We start from the raw sequence: 27,044 nt of genomic DNA on the forward strand, positions 1-27,044 counted from the left end.
AGCTACTTTTGCCTGCCAGACATAGCACCGAATGCATCGATCCCCAAGAGTACATTCACGTCGCTTAGCTAGCTAGCTACTAACAATATATTTCCATGCTCTGAAAAGGGACATTTTGATGATATTGTAAACATATTTAGTAATGTTGGGCAATCATGGCATCCAACCTGTCACTCTGATTTTCCACAACACGAAAAACTGTTTTCTTCACCTTCCTCCAAACTTGTTAAAACAGCTCTCTCTCCAAGACGTAAGCTATAAACTAGCTAGCTAGCTAACAGCTAGTTAGTGCAATAACTATGCCAAACTATCAACAAACTACCGGTATCTAACTTGCACTTGTAACCATTGCATGCCCTTTCTTCTGGTCTGATCTGTAGTATTTTCCCAACGTTTTTTAATGCAATTAGCTATCTTCTGTGTTATAAAGAACCAGGCCCTGGAGCTGTCCTGGGGTCATGATGCCCGTGTATTCCTCAGCTGGACCAGAAGCAGAAGCCCTGCCAACCAGGAGGACCATAAAGTAGCGCTGAGCAGGCAACTGGGAGAGAAGCTTGGACTCAGAGATGGAGAGCAGGTAATGATGTCCCATTCACTAATTCTCTTGCCCATTCCCCAAACTCATCATGCCTTGATAACCCCACTTTTCCTGATTACTAACTCATGTTGGATGGTTTCAGGGCTTCTTGAGGTCGTGCCAGCAGGTCCTGTCTGTACAGCAGGTGTTTGTGGAGCCACTCTCCTCTGACGACTGGGAAATCCTGGTGAGAACCTATAGAGAGGTCTTTGTACAGTATTGTGCAATAGGCAAGCTCACCCATCAGATACATTTAGTACCGTATGGTTTTAGTATAGCCTGGGAGTGTTGCCTGTGGGTTTATTCTTCATTCAACTCCTTTGTCGTTGTCATGCAACAGACATGGTATTTTTGATCCTTTGCTGTCAAAGCAAATTTAACATTGAAGAGCAACTGTCAATATGGTTTGTAAATGTACAATCTGGGATGGGCAAATATTTAACCATGTCTTGTCCTCAGGAGCTCCACAGTGCAGAGCTGGAGCAGCAGCTCCTGGATCAGATTAGAGTGGTGTTTCCTGATGCAGTGTTTCCTGTGTGGGTGGACCAGAGAACAGTCATCTACATCAGAATCGGTCAGCACTGATTTTCACTTTTTACATTTTCTCAACATCTAACAGCTATGAACTCACCAGCTCCTATGTTATGACCAAAGAAACAGTTGATCAGAGGAGGCTGATTGGAGGAGCTATAGTATATAATTTCTGGCCATTACAATGAGCAGTCCTCCTATAGCTTCTCCCACCAGCCTCCTCTGCAGTTGATGTCATACTATCGTTCATACTCTTCTTCTTCTGCAGCTTCACTCACCCCAACTGTGCCGTACGGTCGATTAGAGCAGTTCACAGAGCTACACGTCTCTCCTAAAATCCGTGCTGGAAGTGAGGATTGCGCTCCTTTTGGATCATCCTTATCCAATCAGAACATGCCCCTCCACAGACAGCCGAACTTTGACCTCTCACCCTCCTCCAGGTCCTCTCAGGAGTTCAGCGTTCAGGGGACTGGACTCCCTGTAGAACAACATCCTAACGCTGCTGCCCTCCAGAGCCCCCGGCAGTGGGGCGGGATAACAGACGTAAAGAGCCTGGTCAGGTACATGCTAACAGGGAACTGTGACCCTGTGAGAGAGACTCCACCCATCCCCACCATCCCTGCCCTCCTCAGTGACTCAGTCTTCAGAGTGTGCAGAGCACCGCCCGTGTCTCCTGGCCCTCTGAGTGCCACCCATGGGGTTGCCCACATCCTACCCTGGGGCCAGCAGATGGGAGGTAATATCAATGGAGGCCAGCCAGCTGTGACGTATGGCCTACTGTCCAAGGTGCTCTCTCCAAAGGAGGTGAGAGAGCGGGCTAAGCAGGCCATGGAAAGGAAGAAGAGTGGCGGCGGGGCTGGTGGTGCTCCCCAGCCAGGTGGTGCTGGTGGGGCAGGAGACGGGGAGGAAAAAGAGGATGCCACTGTAGTCAAGGTGGTGTGTCACCTTACAGAGGGGTTGAAAGGGAAGCAGGGATCATCTAGAGAGGGAGAGCTCCACAGTGGAAGGGTCTGGGTGAGTACATGTACTGAAGCCATGGTCTAAACTCAAGTTGGACACGATGTAGGCCTAATCAAATGACCCATTCTACCCATGGTTTACAGGTTTGTCAGCCCTAACGTATTCATATTGAGGCTCATATGTATCCATGCCTCATACAGTTGTTTTTCTCAGATCCCACAATCCCTGCAAACTAGTCTTCATATCAACCCACACACATCAGTGAGAATCAAGCCAATCAAGTCAACTCCTAAAGTAGCCACCAGTATCCACCTGCAGCCTTTACAACCACTGGTGAGTAACTTTTATTTTTACATCATGTTATATCTCCAGAGCTTTGACATATTGGTACATTTGGCATACGCAATTCTATGGATTCTACTGTTCTATTCAGCCTAATCTTGTACTTTCCGTGTTGCTGTTTGACCCCTGCCCTGATGTCCTCCTAGCCTGCAGCAGAGAGTGAGGTGGAGATTCAGACTGCCTTCCTGGGTTGGCTGCACACCCAGAGCCACGAACCACTAGCCTGTCTGACCGGCCGCTCCAACACCATCTTCCTACCTGCCACTGAAGGTACACATAGGTTGCATCACAAATGGCACCCTGTCCCCTTTATAGTGCACTATAAAAATAAAATCCAAGTTTATTGGTCATGTACCCACTTTAGCAGAAGTTATAGCGGCTGCAGTGAAATGTTTGTGTTCCTAGCTTCTAACTGTGCAGTAAAATGTCAAACAAATACAGAGTTTTCAGAAAGGATTCACACCCCTTGACCTTTTTTACATTTTGTAGTGTTATAGTCTGAATTGAAGTTGTTTAATTTAGATTATGTGTCACTGATCTTCACACAATACCCCATAATGTCAAAGTGGTATTTTGTTTGTAGAACCTTTTTGAAATTAATTCCAAATTCAAAGCTGAAATGTCTTGTCAGTAAGTTTTCAACCCCTTTGTTATGGAAAGCCTAAATAAAGGAGTAAAAATTAGCTTAAGTCAAATAATAAGTTGCATGGTCTCATTCTGTGTTCAAAAATAGTGGTTAACATTATTTTTGAATGACTGCCTCATCTCTATATCCCACACATACAATTATCTGTAAGGTCCATCAATCGAGTAGTGAATTTCAAGCACCGATTCAACCACAAAGACCATGGAGGTTTTTCAATGCCTCGCAAACAAGGGCACCGCTTGGTAGATGGGTAAAAATAAAAAAAAGCAGATGCTGCATATCACTTTGAGCATGGCGAAGTAATTCATTAGGCTTTGGATAGTGTGTCACTACAAAGATACAGGCGTCCTTCCTAACTCAGTTGCCGGAGAGGAAGGAAACTGCTCAGGGATTTCACCATGAGGCCAATGGGGATTTTAAAATGGTTACACAGTTTAATGGTTGTGATATGAGAGCTGAGGATGAATCAACAACATTGTAATTACTCCATAGTGCTAACCTAAAAGACAGAGTGAAAAAAGGAAGCCTGTACAGAATAAAACATCATCCAAAACATGCATCCTGTTTGCAACAAGGCACTTAAGTAATACTGCAAAAAAATGTGAGAAATAAATGTATTTTTTTTCCTGAATACAAAGTGATATGTTCAGGGAAAATCCAACACATCACTGAGTGCCACTCTTCATATTTTCAAACATGGTGGTGGCATGTTATGGGTATGCGTGTCATCGGCAAGGACTAGGGATTTCTTTTTTTTTAGGATAAAAAGAAACGGAATACAGCTATAAGCACAGGCAAAATCCTAGAGAAGAACCTGGTTCAGTCTGCTTTCCAACAGACACTGGGAGGCAAATTCACCTTTCAGCAGGACAATAACCTAAAACACAAGGTCAAGTCTACACTGGAGTTGCTTACCACGGCGAGATTGAATGTGATATATTTCTTTATTTCATTATCCTTACATTTGCAAACATTTCTAAAAACATGTTTTCATGTTGTCATTGTGTAGATGGGTGAGAAACAAATCTATGCCCATTTTTAATTCAGGCTGGAACACAACAATGCGGAATAAGTCAATGGGTAGGAATACTGTCTGAAGGCACTGTACACAAATAATACAAAATCAAGAAATGTCAAAGGGAATAAGTCAATGGGTATGAATACTGTCTGAAGGCACTGTACACAAATAATAAAAACCAAGAAATGTCAAGAGGGAATAAGTCAATGGGTATGAATACTGTCTGAAGGCACTGTACACAAATAATAAAAACCAAGAAATGTCAGAGGGAATAAGTCAATGGGTATGAATACTGTCGGAAGGCACTGTACACAAATAATAAAAACCAAGAAATGTCAAGAGGGAATAAGTCAATGGGTATGAATACTGTCTGAAGGCACTGTACACAAATAATAAAAACCAAGAAAAGGCACTGTACACAAATAATAAAAATCAAGAAATGTCAGAGGGAATAAGTCAATACTGTGATGTACACAAATAATAAAAATGAAATGTCAGGGAATAAGTTCTTCAACCTCACCCAAAGTGTATGGAGTGCATTGTAAATGTAATACAATCTTGATCTTCTCACTTCAGGCAAGGTGGAGTTTGCTCTGACTGTGTTGAAGTCAGAACCTGAGCCGGAGAGTAAAGCGCCTGACCAGTTGTTTCTGTTGGCTCCATGTGTGATACAGAAAACAGACATACAGGTACTAGTGACAAGCTTTGCTAACTCAGACTTCATACACTGAGTGTACAAAACATTAAGAATACCTTCCTAATATTGAGTCGCCCCCCCTTCTCATGATGTCTAGGTTGTCAGGGAACCTGTAACTGTGCCTACAATGAAAGCCATGGGTGAGACACCTAATCAAGATCTACCCTCTCTCAGCAGTCTTGGGTAAACCACCAGATTCCTTACTGAACACACTAACCTGTTGAAGTGATAGCTGTGTGAACCAAATGGATATTTTTATACTAAACATCTCACAAACGGTATAGGATTTATGTTTTTGGTTGATTGTTGATTAATGGTAGCTGTTTTTATATTGGTCGAGTTCCAGGCCGACTACATTGCAGACGTGGCACACAACCATTGGTTGATGCAATGTAACATCATCCCACTGCGCAGTCGGGCAACAGACTGCCATATCAAATGATTTGCTTAGTTGACATGTCAAACCCCTATCCAGGCACGATGCGATCTGGCATGCATCTGCAATGTAGTCAGCCTGGAACGCGGCCAAAGTGTGTCACTGCCCTGCCATGATGTGACTTGTGTTCTCCTCTTGTGCTGTCCCCAGTGGTGTGGAGGAGCTGATCAGGACGGGGTTTGACTTCCTCTCCCACAGCCTGATGGGACGGCCTCTCTCCTGGGAGCTGGTGTCCACCGGCCGGGGCCTCCGGGGCGGAGCCCTACTCATCACAGGGGCCAGGGTATCCTCTGACCTCATGTCATCCTGTCAATCTTTCCCAGAAATCAGCAGGACTGATTCTGACATGATCTGAATGTCCAAGTCAGATCACATTGAGTTAAAACAGTTTTATCTTGATATTAAGGGCTAATATGTAGGTTAAAACGGATACCACTGCCAGCTGTAGTGACCCACTCAATCAGATTGTGCACTGTGAGCATTGGTGTGACTGTCCAGTGTGTGTTTTGTATTCCCTCACAGGGAAGTGGGAAAACGGCACTCTCCAGAGCTCTGTGTAGGAAAACTATGGAGGACCTGGATGCTCATGTGGAGGTGGTTGACTGCAAAAAGCTGAAAGGTGGGAGTTGGACCTTTCACTTATTGTGTCTGTGGTGACTTGTTTATTTTTGACCATGATGATACAGTGTTGTTGTATAATGTTCTGCAGGGAAGAGAGCAGAGACCGTGAGGCAGATATTGGAAGAGGTTTTTGAACAGGCGGTGTGGAGACAGCCCTCTGTGGTCCTGCTGGATGACCTGGATCATGTGACGGGGGCACCGACCTCACCGGAACATGAACACGGACCAGAGGCTCTGCTAAGGCTGCACATTGCCCAGAGTATGATACTACACAACTCTGTGTGTGTCCATATCCGCATACGCGTCCGTGTGTGTGTGTTTCTTGTTCATAGACATCTAATATCTGTGTGTGTGTTGTGACCCCTCCCTGTGTGTGTTGTCCAGGTCTAAGGGACATGGTACATGACGTGGTGGTGCGCTCCAGCCTGGTGTCTCTGGTCGTCAGTAGTCACAGTGAACATTCCCTCCACCCGTCACTCAGGGAGGTGCAGGGCTCCCACTTCCTCCAGGGCTTCATACACATCCAGCCTCCTGATCAGGTAACTGGGGTAGGGTCAAGTTGCCCCTCTGTGCTGATTTTGGGTCAGTTTAGCATTTCTACCTCTAATGGCTCAGGTTAGCATCGGGGGAGAATAAGCTAAACCTAGATCTGGGAACCACATCCATTTATCCAGCTTGACTTTGCGCTAGTTGCTAATGCTCTGAAATATCTATGTTGTCTTACCAGCAAATTAGCAAGAAGTAACTGAATTAATATTTATTGGACATGATAGTGTCTTTGTCGTTCATGGACATGATAGTGTCTTTGTCGTTCATGGACATGATAGTGTCTTTGTCGTTCATGGACATGATAGTGTCTTTGTCGTTCATGGACATGATAGTGTCTTTGTCGTTCATGGACATGATAGTGTCTTTGTCGTTCATGGACATGATAGTGTCTTTGTCGTTCATGGACATGATAGTGTCTTTGTCGTTCATGGACAGGACAGTGTCTTTGTTGCTACATGGACATGATAGTGTCTTTGTCGTTCATGGACATGCCAGTGTCTTTGTCGTTCATGGACATGATAGTGTCTTTGTCGTTCATGGACATGCCAGTGTCTTTGTCGTTCATGGACATGATAGTGTCTTTGTCGTTCTTGGACAGGACAGTGTCTTTGTCGTTCTTGGACATGATAGTGTCTTTGTCGTTCATGGACATGATAGTGTCTTTGTCGTTCATGGACATGACAGTGTCTTTGCTGCTACATGGACAGGACAGTGTCTTTGTTGCTACATGGACAGGACAGTGTCTTTGTTGCTACATGGACAGGACAGTGTCTTTGTTGCTACATGGACAGGACAGTGTCTTTGTTGCTACATGGACAGGACAGTGTCTTTGTTGCTACATGGACAGGACAGTGTCTTTGTTGCTACATGGACAGGGTCTTTGTTGCTACATGGACAGGACAGGGTCTTTGTTGCTACATGGACAGGGTCTTTGTTGCTACATGGACAGGACAGTGTCTTTGTTGCTACATGGACAGGACAGTGTCTTTGTTGCTACATGGACAGGACAGTGTCTTTGTTGCTACATGGACAGGGTCTTTGTTGCTACATGGACAGGGTCTTTGTTGCTACATGGACAGGGTCTTTGTTGCTACATGGACAGGGTCTTTGTTGCTACATGGACAGGACAGTGTCTTTGTTGCTACATGGACAGGGTCTTTGTTGCTACATGGACAGGACAGGGTCTTTGTTGCTACATGGACAGGACAGTGTCTTTGTTGCTACATGGACAGGGTCTTTGTTGCTACATGGACAGGGTCTTTGTTGCTACATGGACAGGACAGTGTCTTTGTTGTTACATGGACAGGACAGTGTCTTTGTTGCTACATGGACAGGGTCTTTGTTGCTACATGGTCAGGGTCTTTGTTGCTACATGGACAGGACAGTGTCTTTGTTGCTACATGGACAGAACAGGGTCTTTGTTGCTACATGGACAGGACAGGGTCTTTGTTGCTACATGGACAGGACATTGTCTTTGTTGCTACATGGACAGGACATTGTCTTTGTTGCTACATGGACAGGACAGTGTCTTTGTTGCTACATGGACAGGACAGTGTCTTTGTTGCTACATGGACAGGACAGTGTCTTTGTTGCTACATGGACAGGACAGTGTCTTTGTTGCTACATGGACAGGACAGTGTCTTTGTTGCTACATGGACAGGACAGTGTCTTTGTTGCTACATGGACAGGACAGTGTCTTTGTTGCTACATGGACAGGACAGTGTCTTTGTTGCTACATGGACAGGACAGGGTCTTTGTTGCTACATGGACAGGACAGGGTCTTTGTTGCTACATGGACAGAACAGGGTCTTTGTTGCTACATGGACAGGACAGTGTCTTTGTTGCTACATGGACAGGACAGGGTCTTTGTTGCTACATGGACAGGACAGGGTCTTTGCTGCTACATGGACAGGACAGGGTCTTTGTCGCTACATGGACAGGGTCTTTGTCGCTACATGGACAGTGTCTTTGTCGCTACATGGACAGTGTCTTTGTCGCTACATGGACAGTGTCTTTGTCGCTACATGGACAGGACAGGGTCTTTGTTGCTACATGGACAGGGTCTTTGTTGCTACATGTATCTTTCTTTCTAATAATGTGTATTACATAGTTATGTCTCGCTTTGTGACCATCGAGTAATTTGTGCAAAGGCGTCATCTTCACCTTTGTGATGATAATTATGCCAGACAGTTAATGTGGACCATCTGTAAACAGTTAATGTGGACCATCTGTAAACAGTTAATGTGGACCATCTGTAAACAGTTAATGTGGACCATCTGTAAACAGTTAATGTGGACCATCTGTAAACAGTTCATGTGGACCATCTGTAAACAGTTAATGTGGACCATCTGTAAACAGTTAATGTGGACCATCTGTAAACAGTTCATGTGGACCATCTGTAAACAGTTCATGTGGACCATCTGTAAGCGTAGCATTTTTTGTTCTGGAAAAGGACCTGTAAGTAAGCATTTCACTGTTAGTCAACACCTGATGTTTATGAAGAATGTGGCAAGTAAAATTAGATTAGATTTGATATGTATTGTGACTGTGTTGTCTGCCTGTCAGGCCCAGAGAGGAGAGATCCTGCGCTGTCTGATCCTCAGTAAGACTGCTGTATCCAAGGAGACCCTACACATGCTCGACCTGGGGATTATTGCCAAGGAAACAGAGGGCTACCTGCCCCGTGACCTGGCCCTGCTGCTAGAGAGGGCCATCCATGCCAACGCCCTACACAGGGCACGCAGCACCCAGGGTTGGTAACCTATCTATTCCAGTCCCTACACAGGGCACGCAGCACCCAGGGTTGGTAACCTATCTATTCCAGTCCCTACACAGGGCACGCAGCACCCAGGGTTGGTAACCTATCTATTCCAGTCCCTACACAGGGCACGCAGCACCCAGGGTTGGTAACCTATCTATTCCAGTCCCTACACAGGGCACGCAGCACCCAGGGTTGGTAACCTATCTATTCCAGTCCCTACACAGGGGATGCCTCAGGGCAGTGACTGGGGATATTGCCCTGTGTAGGGTGCCGTCTTTCGGATGGGATATTAAACGGGTGTCCTGACTCTGAGGTCATGAAAGATCCCATGGCACTTATCATAAGAGTAGGGGTGTTAACCCTGGTGTCCTGGCTAAATTCCCAAGCTGTCCCTAATCATCCCCAGCTTACAATTGGCTCATGCATCCCCCTCCCCTCCCCTGTAACTATTCCCCAGGTCATTGCTGTAAATGAGAACGTGTTCTCAGTCAACTTGCCTGGTAAAATAAATAAATAAAAATCTATCCCATTCTCTACACAGGGGATACAGCTCCCAGGGTTAGTACCCTATCTATCCCATTCTCTACACAGGGGATACAGCTCCCAGGGTTAGTACCCTATCTATCCCATTCCCTACACAGGGGACACAGCTCCCAGGGTTAGTACCCTATCTATCGCATTCTCTACACAGAGGACACAACGCCCAGGATTAGTACCCTATCAATCCCATTCCCTACACAGGGGATACAGCTCCCAGGATTAGTACCCTATCTATCCCATTCCCTACACAGGGGACACAACGCCCAGGGTTAGTACCCTATCTATCCCATTCCCTACACAGGGGACACAGCACCCAGGGTTAGTACCCGATCTATCCCATTCCCTACACAGGGGACACAGCACCCAGGGTTAGTACCCAATCTATCCCATTCCCTACACAGGGGACACAGCACCCAGGGTTAGTACCCGATCTATCTATCCTACTAGCTTTTGGCCCAAATATAAAACTCTCTGTTTGTGGCATCCTTCCGATTCCTAAAAATGACCTTGAATTAGTAAACAAAGGCTATAGATATTTCAGTCACACCAAAACCATAACACACATCTCCCAACTTCAATCACAAACCACTAAGACAAAATGAACAACACATGGTTATCACATGCAATGACTACAGTAATAGAGTACTGTACTTGGTTGTCCATTGAAATGAGAATCAGTCCTTATGCTGTCGTATACTCTGTCTGTGTCTTCTCCTCGTCCCAGGAGTGTGTCTGTCGTGGAGGGATTTTGTGCAGGCTCTGAAGGGCTTCACCCCTCCCACTCTGTGGGGGGCTCAGCTGCAGAGCCCCAGTGGTGCAGGCCTTGAGAGGGTAGGGGGACTGCATCAAGTACGCCAGTTACTCATGGACACCATCCTGCTACCGGCCAAGGTGAATATCACCAGCCTGGTCCCAGATCTGTGTGTGTTGTCTTTCTAACTCCTATAGTGAGCGTGACTATGGGATCAGGTCAGTACAAATCTCACAGGAAGACCAGGTTGTTATTGTACCAGGAAAATGTTTCTAAATTACTTACCCAGGTTATACAGTATACAGGACAGGTTGGATGAATCCATTCATTGGTGCTGCTGTAGAACCTTGTCTCAGAACCTTGTCTCAGAGCTTTGGTGGAGCTGTTCGCCTATAGAATTTGATATGAGGTACTTGGTGTGTTATTGGATAGTCGCCCATCTCCCACTCATGTCAGTCTTTGTATGTTCCAGTATCCGGTGCTCTTCTCCAGCCTTCCCATCCGGCAGCGCTCAGGACTTCTGCTGTACGGCGCTCCAGGCACTGGGAAAACCCTGCTGGCTGGTGCCGTGGCCAAGGAGAGTGGGATGAACTTCATCAGTATCAAGGTGGGTTTGAAATGTAGCAGGACCCGTCTCAAATCGCACCCTATTGCCTATATAGTGCACTACTTTTGACCAGGGACCATAGGGTAGTAGTGCACTATGTAGGGAATAGGGTGCCAATTGTGTTCACAGCCCCAGTATCGGTGACTAGATATATAAATGCTGAAAGGCCAGGTTTCTGTATAGCACTTTGAGAGATCTGCTGATATAAAAAGGGCTTTAGAAATACATTTGATTGATTTAAATACGTTCTAATACAAGAATACATGGTGAGCGGTAACACTGGGAACTTATTGTTGCGTGGTTTCATTGAGTCGCATATGAGTGTGTTTTTAATACTGTTTTCAGGGTCCCGAACTCCTCAGCAAGTACATTGGAGCCAGTGAGCAGGCTGTCAGAGACGTCTTCCAGAGGTGTGTGCACTTTGCTACACAATACTGTAACCATAGCTACAAACTGTGCTGGTGTAGTGTTAACCTATACTATGTGTTTCTGTTCCCCTGCAGAGCCCAGGCTGCTAAGCCCTGCATCCTGTTCTTTGATGAGTTTGACTCCTTGGCACCCAGGAGGGGTCACGACAACACCGGGGTCACTGATCGGGTGGTCAACCAGCTACTGACCCAGCTGGATGGGGTGGAGGGACTACAGGGTACGGAGAGAGGAGGGCGGCATCTAGAACAGACACTGCTGTCATATGTTTAACATACATTTCATTAGGCTTTGCTTAGTCGGCTTGATTTAGTTTTATGATATACTTTCATTTTTTAAATATTTAGACAAATTAACAGGGCACACAGCACCCAGGGATAGTACCCTATATATCCCAGTCCCTACACAGGGGACGAATCACCCAGGGTTAGCACCCTATCTATCCCAGTCCCTACACACGGGACGAATCACCCAGGGTTAGCACCCTATCTATCCCAGTCCTCTACACAAGGGACGCAGCACCCAGGGTTAGCACCCTATCTATCCCAGTCCCTACACAGGGTTAGTACCCCAAGATGGCGCCGGAGGAGATGGCCGCCGTTTTACAGTCTCCTAACCAATTGTGCTATTATGTGTTTTTTTCCGCAATATTTGTAAATTCTTTTACATAATGTTTCTGCAACCGTATCTTACGGCAGAAAAGAGCTTCTGGATATCAGGACAGTGATCACTACCTCGGATTAGACAAAGAGCTTCTGGATATCAGGACAGAGATCACTCACCTCGGATTAGACAAAGAGCTTCTGGATATCAGGACAGTGATCACTACCTCGGATTAGACAAAGAGCTTCTGGATATCAGGACAGTGATCACTACCTCGGATTAGACAAAGAGCTTCTGGATATCAGGACAGAGATCACTCACCTCGGATTAGACAAAGAGTTTCTGGATATCAGGACAGTGATCACTACCTCGGATTAGACAAAGAGCTTCTGGATATCAGGACAGCGATCGCTCACCTCGGATTAGACAAAGAGCTTCTGGATATCAGGACAGAGATCACTCACCTCGGATTAGACAAAGAGCTTCTGGATATCAGGACAGCGATCACTCACCTCGGATTAGACAAAGAGCTTCTGGATATCAGGACAGCGATCACTCACCTCTGATTAGACAAAGAGCTTCTGGATATCAGGACAGCGATCACTCACCTCGGATTAGACAAAGAGCTTCTGGATATCAGGACAGTGATCACTCACCTCGGATTAGACAAAGAGCTTCTGGATATTAGGACAGCGATCACTCACCTCGGATTAGACAAAGAGCTTCTGGATATCAGGACAGTGATCACTCACCTCGGATTAGACAAAGAGCTTCTGGATATCAGGACAGAGATCACTACCTCGGATTAGACAAAGAGCTTCTGGATATCAGGACAGCGATCACTCACCTCGGATTAGACAAAGAGCTTCTGGATATCAGGACAGTGATCACTCACCTCTGATTAGACAAAGAGCTTCTGGATATCAGGACAGAGATCACTCACCTCAGATTAGACAAAGAGCTTCTGGATATCAGGACAGCGATCACTACCTCGGATTAGACAAAGAGCTTCTGGATATCAGGACAGTGATCACTACCTCGGATTAGACAAAGAGCTTCTGGATATCAGGACAGCGATCACTCACCTCGGATTAGACAAAGAGCTTCTGGATATCAGGACAGTGATCACTACCTCGGACTAGACAAAGAGCTTCTGGATATCAGGACAGCGATCACTACCTCGGATTACACAAAGATTTCTTCAACAACAGCAGCAAGCAGGACTCACACGATCTTCTCCAAACAACCCACAGGGCAGACATCCCAATTATTCGCAAGAGGAAGTGACGGAGAGGATCGAAGAGCCGGATGCCTCGTCCGGACGCGCAGAAGACTAGGAAAGCTGCCGTTACCGTAAATATTACTCGACAACATGCAATCATTGGACAATAAAATAGACGAGGTAAGATTACGGGGGAGGGGGGGGGTCTGTGCATATTTGTAAACAACAGCTGGTGCACGAAATAAAAAGAAGTCTCTAGATTTTGCTCGCCTGAAGTAGAGTATATTGTGATAAACTGCAGGCCTAGAGAGTTCTCAGCTATACTTTTTGTGGCTGTTTATTTACCACCACAGACAGATGCTGGCACTAAGACCACACTCAGTCAGCTGTATAAGGAAATAAGCACTCAGAAAACCACTCACCCAGAGGCGGCGCTCCTAGTGGCCGGAGACTTTAATGCAGGGAAACATAAATCAGTTCTTCCACATCTCTATTAACATGTTAAATGTGCAAACAGAGGGGAAAAAAAAAACTGTACTCCACACACAGAGACGCGTACAAAGATCTCCCTCGCCCTCCATTTGGTAAATCCCACCACAACTCTTTCCTCCTGATTCCTGCTTACAAGCAACATTTAAAGCAGGACGCACCAGTGACTCGGTCTATAAAAAAAGTGGTCAGATGAAGCAGATGCTAAACTACAGGACTGTTTTGCTAACACAGACTGGAATATGTTCCGGGATTCTTCCGATGGCATTGAGGAGTACACCACATCAGTCACTGGCTTTATCAGTAAGTGCATTGAGGACGTCGTCCCCACAGTGACTGTACATACATACCCCAACCAGAAGCCATGGATTACAGGCAACATTCGCACTGAGCTAAAGGGTAGAGCTGCCTCTTTCAAGGTGTGGGACTCTAACCCGGAAGCTTACAAGAAATCCCGCTATGCCCTCTGACGCACCATCAAACAGGCAATGCATCAATACAGGGCTAAGATTGAATCATACTACACCGGCTCCGACTCTCGTCGGATGTGGCAGGGCTTGTAAACTATTACAGACTACAAAGGGAACCACAGCCGCGAGCTGCCCAGTGACACGAGCCTACCAGACGAGCTAAATCACTTCTATGCTCACTTCGAGGCAAGCAACACTGGCTATCCGGGCTATCTGCATTGTGTCCCACCACCCGCCAACCCCTCTTTTTATGCTTCTGCTACTCTGTTCATCATATATGCATCGTCACTTTAACGATCCCTACATGTACATACTACCTCAATAAGCCTGACTAACAGGTATCTGAATATAGCCTTGCTACTCTTTTTTTCAAATGTCTTCTACTGTTGTTTTGTTTCTTTACTTACCTACCTACACACACACCTTTTTTTGGCACCATTGGTTAGCGCCTGTAAGTAAGCATTTCGCTGTAAGGTTTACACCTGTTGTATTCGGCGCACGTGACAAATAAACTTTGATTTAATCTATCCATCCTACTAGCTTTTGGCCCATTCCATTAGGCTTTGCTTAGTCGGCTTGATTTAGATTTATGATATACTTACATTTTTTATATATTTAGACAAATGAACAGTACAGTCATTTTACCAGCACTATCATTTTAGTGAGGAATGTTCCTTTTGCTTAGCGGTTTGCTTGTCTTATGTTTCCCTCTCTGTATGTGTGTGTGTTTGTATGTGTGCGCGCTTGCGTCCAGGTGTGTATGTCCTGGCTGCCACTAGTCGTCCAGACTTGATAGACCCTGCCCTGCTGAGGCCTGGCCGCCTGGACAAGTCTCTCTACTGTCCCCCTCCTGACCAGGTCTGGACCACACTCAGTCCTATATAGTCTACTGTCCCCCTCCTGACCACACTCAGTCCTATATAGTCTACTGTCCCCCTCCTGACCACACTCAGTCCTATATAGTCTACTGTCCCCCTCCTGACCACACTCAGTCCTATATAGTCTACTGTCCCCCTCCTGACCAGGTCTGGACCACACTCAGTCCTATATAGTCTACTGTCCCCCTCCTGACCACACTCAGTCCTATATAGTCTACTGTCCCCCTCCTGACCACACTCAGTCCTATATAGTCTACTGTCCCCCTCCTGACCAGGTCTGGACCACACTCAGTCCTATATAGTCTCTACTGTCCCCCTCCTGACCACACTCAGTCCTATATAGTCTCTACTGTCCCCCTCCTGACCACACTCAGTCCTATATAGTCTACTGTCCCCCTCCTGACCACACTCAGTCCTATATAGTCTCTACTGTCCCCCTCCTGACCACACTCAGTCCTATATAGTCTCTACTGTCCCCTTCCTGACCACACTCAGTCCTATATAGTCTACTGTCCCCCTCCTGACCACACTCAGTCCTATATAGTCTACTGTCCCCCTCCTGACCACACTCAGTCCTATATAGTCTCTACTGTCCCCCTCCTGACCACACTCAGTCCTATATAGTCTACTGTCCCCCTCCTGACCACACTCAGTCCTATATAGTCTACTGTCCCCCTGCTGACCACACTCAGTCCTATATAGTCTCTACTGTCCCCCTCCTGACCACACTCAGTCCTATATAGTCTCTACTGTCCCCCTCCTGACCACACTCAGTCCTATATAGTCTCTACTGTCCCCCTCCTGACCACACTCAGTCCTATATAGTCTCTACTGTCCCCCTCCTGACCACACTCAGTCCTATATAGTCTACTGTCCCCCTCCTGACCAGGTCTGGACCACACTCAGTCCTATATAGTCTCTACTGTCCCCCTCCTGACCACACTCAGTCCTATATAGTCTCTACTGTCCCCCTCCTTACCACACTCAGTCTTATAGTCTCTACTGTCCCCCTCCTGACCACACTCAGTCCTATATAGTCTCTACTGTCCCCCTCCTGACCACACTCAGTCCTATATAGTCTACTGTCCCCCTCCTGACCACACTCAGTCCTATATAGTCTCTACTGTCCCCCTCCTGACCACACTCAGTCCTATATAGTCTCTACTGTCCCCTTCCTGACCACACTCAGTCCTATAGTCTACTGTCCCCCTCCTGACCACACTCAGTCCTATATAGTCTACTGTCCCCCTCCTGACCACACTCAGTCCTATATAGTCTACTGTCCCCCTCCTGACCACACTCAGTCCTATATAGTCTCTACTGTCCCCCTCCTGACCACACTCAGTCCTATATAGGGCCAATGATACACTAGTGCACTATGTTTGGAATAGCTTGTAATTTGGGACGCAGACTTTTGAGTGATTGTATGTTGTATTTAACCCAATGGTCCCCCCCCTCCCAGGAGGCGCGTGTAGAGATCCTGAGGGCTCTGAGCCACTCGGTTCCCCTGGCTGACGATGTGGACCTGGAGCAGATGGCCGGGGCCACAGACACGTTCACTGGCGCTGACCTGAAGGCCCTGCTGTACAATGCCCAGCTAGAGGCCATCCACAGCAGCCTGGGGCCCAGCCTGCTGCACGTGAGTCATTCTGCCACCAGGGGGCGCTGCGGGTCTATTGGTAGAGATGCACTACAGCAATGTATGATATTCAGTCAGCTATTGGTTCTAATACCATAGCTTCAGTAGAGAGGACTATGGATTTAATAGTAGAACTACATGGATTTATGTCATTAACCTTTTTGGGATAGGGGGCAGCATTTTCACTTTTGGATGAATAGCATGCCCAGAGTGAACTGCCTCCTACTCTGTCCCAGATGCTAATATATGCATATTATTATTAGTATTGGATAGAAAACACTCAGAAGTTTCTAAAACTGTTTGAATAATGTCTATGAGTATAACAGAACTCATATGGCAGGCGAAAACCTGAGAAAAATACAACCAGGAAGTGGGACAGCTGAGGTTTGTAGTTTTTCAGAGCTTGACCTACCGAATACACATTGAGATATGGATGAGGTTGCACTTCCTAGGGCTTCCACTAGATGTCAACCGTCTTTAGAAACTGGTTTGAGGATTCTACTATTCAGGAGGGGCTCATGAGACCTCTTTGAGTCTGTGGTCTGGCAGAGAGCCTTGGTCTCATGACGCGTGCTCCCGACAGAGTTACCTCTCGTTCCAGTGCTTTTCTTCAGAGTGCCGTTCTCAGATTGTGCTTTTTCCATAAATCTGACACAGAGGTTGCATTAAGGAGAAGTCTATCTTTAATTCTGTGAATAACAGTTGTATCTTTTATCAATGTTTATTATAGTATTTCTGCAAAGTCACCGGATGTTTTGGAATCAAAACATTACTGCACGTAACGCGCCAATGTGAACTGAGATTTTTGGATATAAATATGCACATTATCGAACAAAACATACATGTATTGTGTAACATAATGTCCTATGAGGAAGATCATCAAAGGTTAGTGATTCATTTGATCTATATTTCTGATTTTTGTGACTCCTCTCTTTGGCTGGAAAATGGCTGTGTGTGTTTTTGTGACTTAACTCTGACCTAACATAATCATATGTTGTCTTTCGCTGTAAAGCATTTTTAAAATCGAACACGATGGGTAGATTAACAATGTTGTCGAGGTGTTCCGCCTGCCCTAAAAGGTTAACAGGGTAATTCATTTTAATTATTAATTTTAGTTTTAATGAATGGTAGAGCTAAATGGATCTGTAAAAGTAACCAACAGAAAGATCTGCTGGGCTCACTGTGAAGGACCAATATTCTTTTGAGGTTTCTGGCAGTGGAGGCTGGTGGGAGGAACTATAGGAGGACGTGCTCCTTTTAATGGCTGGAATGGAGTCAAACATGGTATCCATATGTTTGATACCGTTCCATTTAGTCCATCCCAGACATTACAATGAGCCCGTACTCCTATCAGTGCATTTGAAAAGTATTCAGACTAGAGGTCGACCGATTAATCAGAATGGCCGATTAATTAGGGACGATTTCAAGTTTTAATAACAATTGGAAATCTGTGTTTTTGGACACGGATTTGGCGATTTTTAATCTTTATTTAACTAGGCAAGTCAGTTAAGAACACGTTCTTATTTTCAATGACGGCCTAGGAATGGTGGGGTAACTGCCTTGTTCAGGGGCAGAACGACAGATTTTTACCTTGTCAGCTCAGGGATTCAATCTTGCAACCTTACGGTTAACTAGTCCAACGCTCTAACCACCTGCCTCTCATTGCACTCCACGAGGAGCCTGCCTGTTACGCGAATGCAGTAAGCCAAGTTAAGTTTCTAGCTAGCATTAAACTTATCTTATAAAAACAATCAATCAATCATAATCACTAGTTAACTACACATGGTTGATGATATTACTAGTTTATCTAGCGTGTCCTGCATTGCATATAATCAAGGTGGTGTGTATCGTTGCTCCAATGTGTACCTAACCATAAACATCAATGCCTTCCTTAAAATCAATACACAGAAGTATATATTTTTAAACCTGCATATTTAGCTAAAAGAAATCCAGGTTAGCAGGCAATATTAACCAGGTGAAATTGTGTCACTTCTCTTGCGTTCATTGCACGCAGAGTCAGTGTATATGCAACAGTTTGGGCCGCCTAATTTGCCAGAATTTTACGTAATAATGAAATAACGTTGAAGGTTGTGCAATGTAACAGGAATATTTAGACTAATGGATGCCACCCGTTAGATAAAATACGGAACGGTTCCGTATTTCACTGAAAGAATAAACGTCTTGTTTTCGAGATGAAAGTTTCCGGGTTCGACCTAAGGCTCGTATTTCTGTATGTTATTATGTTATAACTAAGTCTATGATTTGATAGAGCAGTCTGACTGAGCAGTGGTAGGCAGCAGCAGGCTCGTAAGCATTCATTCAAACAGCACTTTCGTGCGTTTTGCCAGCAGCTCTTCGTTGTGCTTCAAGCATTGAGCTGTTTATGACTTCAGGCCTATCAACTCCCGAGATTAGGCTGGTGTAACCGATGTGAAATGGCTAGCTAGTTTGTGGGGTGCACGCTAATAGCGTTTCAAACGTCACTCGCTCTGAGACTTGGAGTGGTTGTTCCCCTTGCTGTGCATGGGTAACGCTGCTTAGAGCGTTGGACTAGTGACCGGAAGGTTGCAAGTTCAAACCCCCGAGCTGACAAGGTACAAATCTGTCGTTCTGCCCCTGAACAGGCAGTTAACCCACTGTTCCTAGGCCGTCATTGAAAATAAGAATTTGTTCTTAACTGACTTGCCTGGTTAAATAAAGGTAAAATAAAAAAAATAAAAAAAGAGGGTGGCTGTTGTCATTGTGTTCCTGGTTCAAGCCCAGGTAGGAGCGAGGAGAGGGGGACACTGTTACACTGGCAATACTAAAGTGCCTATAAGAACATCCAGTAGTCAAAGGTAGTCAAACCTCTCCTCTCTCTCCCTCCAGAACCAGTAAACCTCTCCTCTCTATCCCTCCAGGACCAGTAAACCTCTCCTCTCTCTCCCTCCAGAACCAGTAAACTTCTCCTCTCTATCCCTCTCTCCCTCCAGGACCAGTAAACCTCTCCTCTCTCTCCCTCCAGAACCAGTAAACCTCTCCTCCCTCTCTACCTCCAGGACCAGTAAATCTCTCCTCTCTCGCTCCCTCCAGAACCAGTAAACCTCTCCTCTCTATCCCTCTCCCTCCAGGACTAGTAAATCTCTCCTCTCTCTCCCTCCAGAACCAGTAAACCTCTCCTCTCTATCCCTCTCTCCCTTCAGGACCAGTAAACCTCTCCTCTCTCTCCCTCCAGAACCAGTAAACCTCTCCTCTATCTCTCTCTCCCTTCAGGACCAGTAAACCTCTCCTCTCTCCCTCCAGAACCAGTAAACCTCTCCTCTCTCCCTCCAGAACCAGTAAAACTCTCCTCTCTATCCCTCTCTCCCTCCAGGACCAGTAAACCTCTCCTCCCTCTCTCCCTCCAGGACCAGTAAACCTCTCCCCTCTATCCCTCTAGGACCTGGGGTCGGGTTCGGACAGCGACATAAGCCTGTCCTCCATGATCTTTCTGAACCACAGCAGTGGGTCTGATGACTCAACTGGGGAAGGGGAGAGAGGGTGCGGGCTGGACCACTCCATGGTGCTGCTGGACCTCAGCGACGTCCCCCCTGAGGACCCCCGTGGTAACATCTGGAGGCTGTACTTCGGCAGCTCCTTTGAGTCCGAGCTGGGCAACCCTTCCCCCACAGGACTGGTGAGATGACGGTCTGCGTCCCAAACAGCACCTTGTTCTCTTATGTAGTGAACTAGAGAGAGATTGATTGTTCAATCAATCACATAGTGTCATGGAAAGGGAACTAGTGGGATGAGAATAGTGTAATATGGAAAGAACCGTGTAGGGTAAGACTTTTTTTTGGATAGTATGACCATCCATAGATCTATATGGGACTATCTAAGCAACTGCTCGCTAACAATAAGGGTTAGTGGATAGGTAGTTGAAATGTTGTTGACAGTTATTGAACATCTACAAACCATCTTCTTGGGACTATCCAAATGAAGTGTTACCCCTTATAGACCTACAAGTTATTAGCAACATTAGCTAATCTTTTTAAATGACATGTAATTCTTTATGTGGAGAGCTCCGTCTAAAGCTGTGTTGTTCTCACCCTCCCTTTGTCTGTCCCCTTAGAACTCCCAGGCTGTCTCGGGGCCCAACTCTAATGACCTGACTGGTGCGTCGGTCAGAGATCCTGGCTTCTCCCACCCCCCGGCCTATATGTCCTCTCTACAGGATGGCTACGAGGAGCTCAGCCATGAGCAGCTAGACCGCCTCCGTCTGGAAATCAGCAACATCAAGAGCAACTACAGACGAGCTACTGTAAGTACATTATCTAGAATAGTAACTCTGTTTATAAAGCACTTTTCATACATTCATCTCAAAGCACTAGTAACTGTAGGAGGTGTTTGTCTGTGCAGGAGGACAGTGTCCCGGTCCAGGGTGGCCCCATCAGGACAGGTCTGCTCCTGTGTCAGGCCCACCTCACCTCAGCCCTGAATGCCACCAGAGCCTCCCTCAGCAAGCAGGACTGGAGGAGGTACACTGACCTGTGAGTAGTACTGCAGTACATCGATCAATTTCTCAGGAAATCAAAACACCAAATATATATGCATACCCACCAGCCCCCGCAGCCTCTCATGATGAGTTCTGTTTTTGGTGGCCAGCACCCCCATCAAAGTTTCCCATCCCTGGTGTAAAGAGTTTTCAGCCTTGTTGTTTTCTGTCTCATCAGGTATGAGTCCTTTGGAGCTTCGGGAGAAGGAAAGTCTCAGAGCACAGTGACGTTCAAACCCGGCCAAAGAGTAACGCTCGCTTAATGACACGTGTATGTCTATCTGTTAATTTTGACCTTAATTTAATGGTCATTTTGTAATTTAGCCATTTTTATTTAATGTATCTGCTACATAATATAAATCCATGCACACGTATGCATTTAAATGTAAATATGATTGTATGATACGGACATATTGACTTAATGTTTCCAATTAAATTATCATGGAAAAAAACATGGGAAAATGTACAATGTATCACAAATTAAACAATTAGCATTATAATATTACTTCATATTTTTTGCATTTCATTTATCATGTTTGTTTTCTGATGTTACACCTACAGGACTGTATAAGTGTGATATCACTAATGCAGAGGCACAGGTTTTCCAGCTAGGAACCAACAGATCAGGGGTCCTCAATTTCGTTCAGCCGTGTGACATTTCTTTTTTTCTTGAGCAGCTGGGACATGGTTATAATTTGTACACTGCAAATTGACCGCATGAAACCCAAACAGATATAGTATGACAACAAAAAAAAGAATAATTTCAAACCTTGATTTACATTGGGATATGATCACATATGACTCTTTATACATGTCCAACGAAAATTATTTTGGGCCAAATAAAATGTCCCTGGGGGCGCCTATGTGGAACCCTGCACTAGATGGAGAAAACGATGCTACTCTAGATCCGCTTAGACCTTTATGGTTTTCGTCATCCGATCAAGATTGGTCAGGTCTACACAATAGCCCCACCTGGTGCTAACGTGTCCTGATTATCAATCAAATGTATTTATAAAGCCCTTTTTACATCAGCAGATGTCAAAGTGCTTATACAGAAACCCAGCCTAAAACCTCAAAGAGAAAGCAACAATGTGGCCCTGTCTGACGATACCCCCAGACAGGACCAACCAGGCAGGATATACAGTGCATTTGGAAAGTATTTAGACCACTTGACTTCATACACATTGTGTTACGTTACAGTCTTATTCTAAAATTCTCATCTACACAGTGAAAATATTTAGATTTTTTTGCAAATGTATTAAATAAAAATATAAAATACCTTATTCAGACCCTTTGCTATGAGACTCGAAATTGAGCTCAGATGCATCCTGTTTCCATTGATCATCCTTGAGATGTTTCTACAACTTAACTGGAATCCAGCTGTGGTTAAATTAAATTGATTGGACATGATTTGGAAAGGCACAGTTGACAGTGCATGTCAGAGCAAAAACCAAGCCATGAGAACGAAGGAATTGCCGTAGAGCTCCGAGACAGGATTATGTTGAGGCACAGATCTGGTGAAGGGTACCAAAACATTTCTGAAACATTGAAGTTCCCCAAGAACACAATGGCCTCCGTCATTCTTAAACGGAAGAAGTTTGGAACCACCAAGATTCTTCCAAGAGCTGGCGGCCAAACTGAGCAAGTGGGGGGGACCTTGGTCCGGTAGGTGACCAAGTACCCAATGTCACTCTGACAGAGCTCTGTGGAGATGGGAGAACCTTCCAGAAGGACAACCATCTCTACAGGACTCCACCAACCAGGCCTTTATGGTAGAGTGGCCAGACGGAAGCTACTCCTCAGTAAAAAAGCACATGACAGCTCGCTTGGAGTTGCCAAAAGGCACCTAAAGGACTCTCAGACCATGAGAAACAAGATTTTCTGGTCTGATGAAACCAAGAATGATCTCTTTGGCCTGAATTCCAAACATCACGTTTGGAGGTAACTGGCACCATCCCTATGGTGAAGAATGGTGGTGTCAGCATCATGCTGTGGGGATGTTTTTCAGCAGCAGGGACTGGGAAACTAGTCAGGATCGAAGCAAAGATGAACGGAGCAAAGTACAGAGATCCTTGATGAAAACCTGCCTCAGAGTGCTCAAGACCTCAGACTGGGGTGAATGTTCACCTTCCAACAGGACAACGACCCTAAGCACACAGTTAAGACAACGCAGGAGTGGCTTCGGACAAGTCTCTGATGTCCTTGAGTGGCCCAGCCAGAGCCCGGACTTGAACTCTGGCGAGACCTGAAAATAGCTGTGCAGCGACGCTCCCCATCCAACCTGACAGAGCTTGAGAGAAACTCCCCAAATAGAGGTGTGCCAAGCTTATAGCGTCATATCCCAGAAGACTCAAGGCTGTAATCACTGCCAAAGGTGCTTCAACAAAGTACTGAGTAAAGGGTCTGAAACTTATGTAAATATGATTTTTCAGTAGTTTTTTTTTTATACATTTGCAAACATTTCTAAAACCTGTTTTTGCTTTGTCATTATGGGGTATTGTGAGTAGATTGAGGGGGGGAAAAACGATTTAATACATTTAAGAATAAGGCTGTAACTTAACAAAATGTGGAAAATGTCAAGTGGTCTGAATACTTTCAGAATGCACTGTAACCCCACCCACTTTGCCAAAGCATAGCACCCACACCACCAGAGGGATATCAACAGACCACCAACTCACTACCCTGAGACAAAAAAGTATTTAGTTAGCCACCAATTGTGCAAGTTCTCCCACTTAAAAAGGTGAGAGACCTGTAATTTTCATCATAGGTACACTTAAACTATGACAGACAAAATGAGAAAAAAATCCTGAAAATCACATTGTAGGATTTTAAATTTATTTATTTGCAAATTATGGTGGAAAATAAGTATTTGGTCACCTACAAACAAGCAAGATTTCTGGCTCCTCTGTCTCCACTAGTTACCTGTATTAATGGCACCTGTTTGAACTTGTTATCAGTATAAAAGACACCTGTCCACAACCTCACAGTCACACTCCAAACTCCACTATGGCCAAAGAGCTGTCAAAGGACACCAGAAACAAAATTGTAGACCTGCACCAGGCTGGGAAGACTGAATCTGCAATAGGTAAGCAGCTTGGTTTGAAGAAATCAACTGTGGGAGCAATTATTAGGAAATGGAAGACATACAAGACCACTGATAATCTCCCTCGATATGGGGCTCCACGCAAGATCTTACCCCGTGGGGTCAAAATGATCACAAGAACGGTGAGCAAAAATCCCAGAACCACACGGGGGGACCTAGTGAATGACCTGCAGAGAGCTGGGACCAAAGTAACAAAGCCTACCATCAGTAAGACACTACGCCGCCAGGGACTCTCAAAATATAACTTTTTGGTAAAAACTCAACTCGTCGTGTTTGGAGGACAAAGAATGCTGAGTTGCATCCAAAGAACACCAGGCCTAGCCATTCTCCAGATCTCAACCCCATAGAACATTTTTGGAGGGAGTTGAAAGTCCGTGTTGCCCAGCAACAGCCCCAAAACATCACTGCTCTAGAGGAGATCTGCATGGAGGAATGGGCCAAAATACCAGCAACAGTGTGTGAAAACCTTGTGAAGACTTGCAGAAAACCTTTTGACCTCTGTCATTGCCAACAAAGGGTATATAACAGTTTTGAGATAAACTTTTGTTATTGACCAAATACTTATTTTCCACCATAATTTTCAAATTAATTAATTAAAAATCCTACAGTGTGATTTTCTGGATTTTAATTCTCATTTTGTCTGTCATAGTTGAAGTGTACCTATGATGAAAATTACATTTTTTTTAAGTGGGAGAACTTGCACAATTGGTGGCTGACTAAATACTTTTTTGCCCAACTGTATAGCCCAAAAAGATCTCCCCCACCACACAAGCCTGAGAGGGCGCAACATAACGTCAGTAACTCCACTCACTCAAGTCGAATATAGCGGAAAAAGCCTGGCAAGACGTGATGCACCCCTCCTAGGGGCGGCATGGAAGAGCACTAGTAAGCGCCGGTAATAGGGTCAGAGAATCCCAGTGAAGAGTGTAGCCAGCCAGTCAAAGACCGCAAGGGTGGTTGTTTACCTTCACACCCCTGGGTCAGACTACACTCAATCTTAGCACCTACTGAAGAGATAGATGAGTCTTCAGTAAAGTCAAAGGCTGAGACCAAGACTGCGTTTCTTACATGGATCGTCAGACCATTCCGTAAAGATGGAGCTCAATAGGAGAAATCCATGTCTCCAGCTGTTTGCTTAGAAATTCTAGGAACAATGAGGCCTGGGTCTTGTGACGTGTAGGCATGTACAACAGGACCAAATTGGAGAGCTAGGTAGGAGCAAGTCCATGTAATGATTTGTAGGTTAGTACAAAAACTAATGATTTAGATTTGTAGGTTAGTAAAACCTTGAAATCAGCCCTAGCCTTATCAGGAAGCCAGAGGCTAGCACTGGAGTAATATGATCAAATTTGGGGTTTATTGTCAGGGTTCTAGCGCTTTATCCAGGGAACTGGAGAGTATAGCATTACAGTAGTCTAATCTTGAAGTGACAAAAGCATGGATTAGCTTTTCTGCATTATTTTTAGACAACGTTTCAGATTTTAGTAAATTTGATACACATCCGGAGGATAGGGAGACATTTATTATGTTCAACATAGGAGGGCCAAGCACAAGAAGTAGCTCTTTCAGTCGTTTAGTTAGAACAGGGTCCAGTAGGCCGCTGGAAGGTTTAGAGGCCATTATTATTTTTGTGAATGTGTTGAAAGATACAGGATTAAGAAACTTGTCTCCATTGATCCGAGGTCCTGGCAGTTCTGTGCAGACTCAGGACAACTGAGTTTTGGAGAAATACGCATATTCAAAGAGGTATCTGTCATTTGCTTCTTTGCTAGATTCTTGTGACAAATGATTTTTAGCGGTGTGACTGCATCTAGGGTATTACGCAAAGTTCAAATCAAAGTGTATTTGTCACATGCGCCGAATACAACAGGTGTAGACCTTACCGGGCAATTCTTATTTTACAAGCCCTTAACCAAAATGCAGTTAAGAAAATATAGTTAAGAAAATATTTACGAAATAAACTAAATGTAATTTGTGCATGTAGTTAGGGGTAAAGTGACTATGCATAGATAATAAACAGCAAGTAGCAGCAGTGTGTGGGGGGGGTATCAATGTAAATATTACGGGTGGCTATTTGATTCATTGTTCAGCAGTCTTATGGGTAGAAGCTGTTAAGGAGCCTTTTGGACCTGGACTTTTGGACCTGGACTCCGGTACCACTTGCCATATGGTAGCAGAGAGAACAGTCTATGACTTGGGTGACTGTAGTCTTTGTCAATTTTTTGGGCCTTCCTCTGACACCGCCTAGTATAGAGGTCCTGGATGGCAGGAGGCTTGGCCTACCGCCATTGTGTCGTCAGCAAACTTAATGATGGTGAATTGTGCTTAGCCACACAGTCGTGGGTGAACATGGAGTACAGGGGGGGGACTAAGCATGCACCCCTGAGGGGCCCAGTGTTGAGGATCACTGTGGCAGAAGTCCAGGATCCAGTTGCAAGAGCGAGGTGTTTAGTCCCAGGGTCCGTAGATTAGTGATGATCTTTGTGGGCACTATGGTGTTGAATGCTGAGCTGTAGTTAATGAACAGTGTTCTCACATAGGTGTTCCTTTGTCCAAGTGGGAAAGGGCAGTGTGGAGTGCAATTGCGTCATTTGTGGATCTGTTGGGGCGGTATGCGAATTGGAGTGGGTCTAGGGTTTCCGGGATAATGATGTTGATGTGAGAG

The 27,044-nt window shown here is 45.2% G+C and overlaps 1 protein-coding gene across 1 annotated transcript; it reads left to right on the plus strand.

The window, feature by feature from the left end:
- The first annotated feature begins 7 nt into the window (after window positions 1-7).
- On the plus strand, window positions 8-21,781 carry pex1 (peroxisomal biogenesis factor 1). The gene is made up of 24 exons (XM_065020320.1): window positions 8-250; window positions 431-577; window positions 681-764; window positions 1,037-1,151; window positions 1,377-2,122; window positions 2,282-2,401; window positions 2,557-2,680; window positions 4,651-4,763; window positions 4,869-4,954; window positions 5,358-5,490; window positions 5,730-5,826; window positions 5,917-6,087; window positions 6,213-6,367; window positions 8,943-9,129; window positions 10,403-10,569; window positions 10,902-11,036; window positions 11,382-11,446; window positions 11,540-11,682; window positions 15,001-15,104; window positions 16,587-16,763; window positions 20,182-20,418; window positions 20,854-21,042; window positions 21,141-21,271; window positions 21,455-21,781. The coding sequence occupies exons 1-24, from the start codon at window positions 143-145 to the stop codon at window positions 21,537-21,539; spliced, it is 3,819 nt and encodes a 1,272-aa protein (XP_064876392.1). The 5' UTR covers window positions 8-142; the 3' UTR covers window positions 21,540-21,781.
- The last annotated feature ends 5,263 nt before the right edge of the window (window positions 21,782-27,044 follow it).

Source organism: Oncorhynchus nerka, linkage group LG7, assembly GCF_034236695.1.
Source record: "Oncorhynchus nerka isolate Pitt River linkage group LG7, Oner_Uvic_2.0, whole genome shotgun sequence".
NCBI classification, from domain to species: Eukaryota; Metazoa; Chordata; class Actinopteri; order Salmoniformes; family Salmonidae; genus Oncorhynchus; species Oncorhynchus nerka.

Coding starts and splice junctions, on each gene's coding strand:
- pex1 (XM_065020320.1), top strand. CDS start 143: ATGTTGGGCAATCATGGCATCCAACCTGTCACTCTGATTTTCCACAAC. Junction 11,447..11,539: donor GTCAGAGACGTCTTCCAGAG/GTGTGTGCACTT, acceptor GTTCCCCTGCAG/AGCCCAGGCTGCTAAGCCCT. Junction 21,043..21,140: donor GCAACTACAGACGAGCTACT/GTAAGTACATTA, acceptor TTGTCTGTGCAG/GAGGACAGTGTCCCGGTCCA.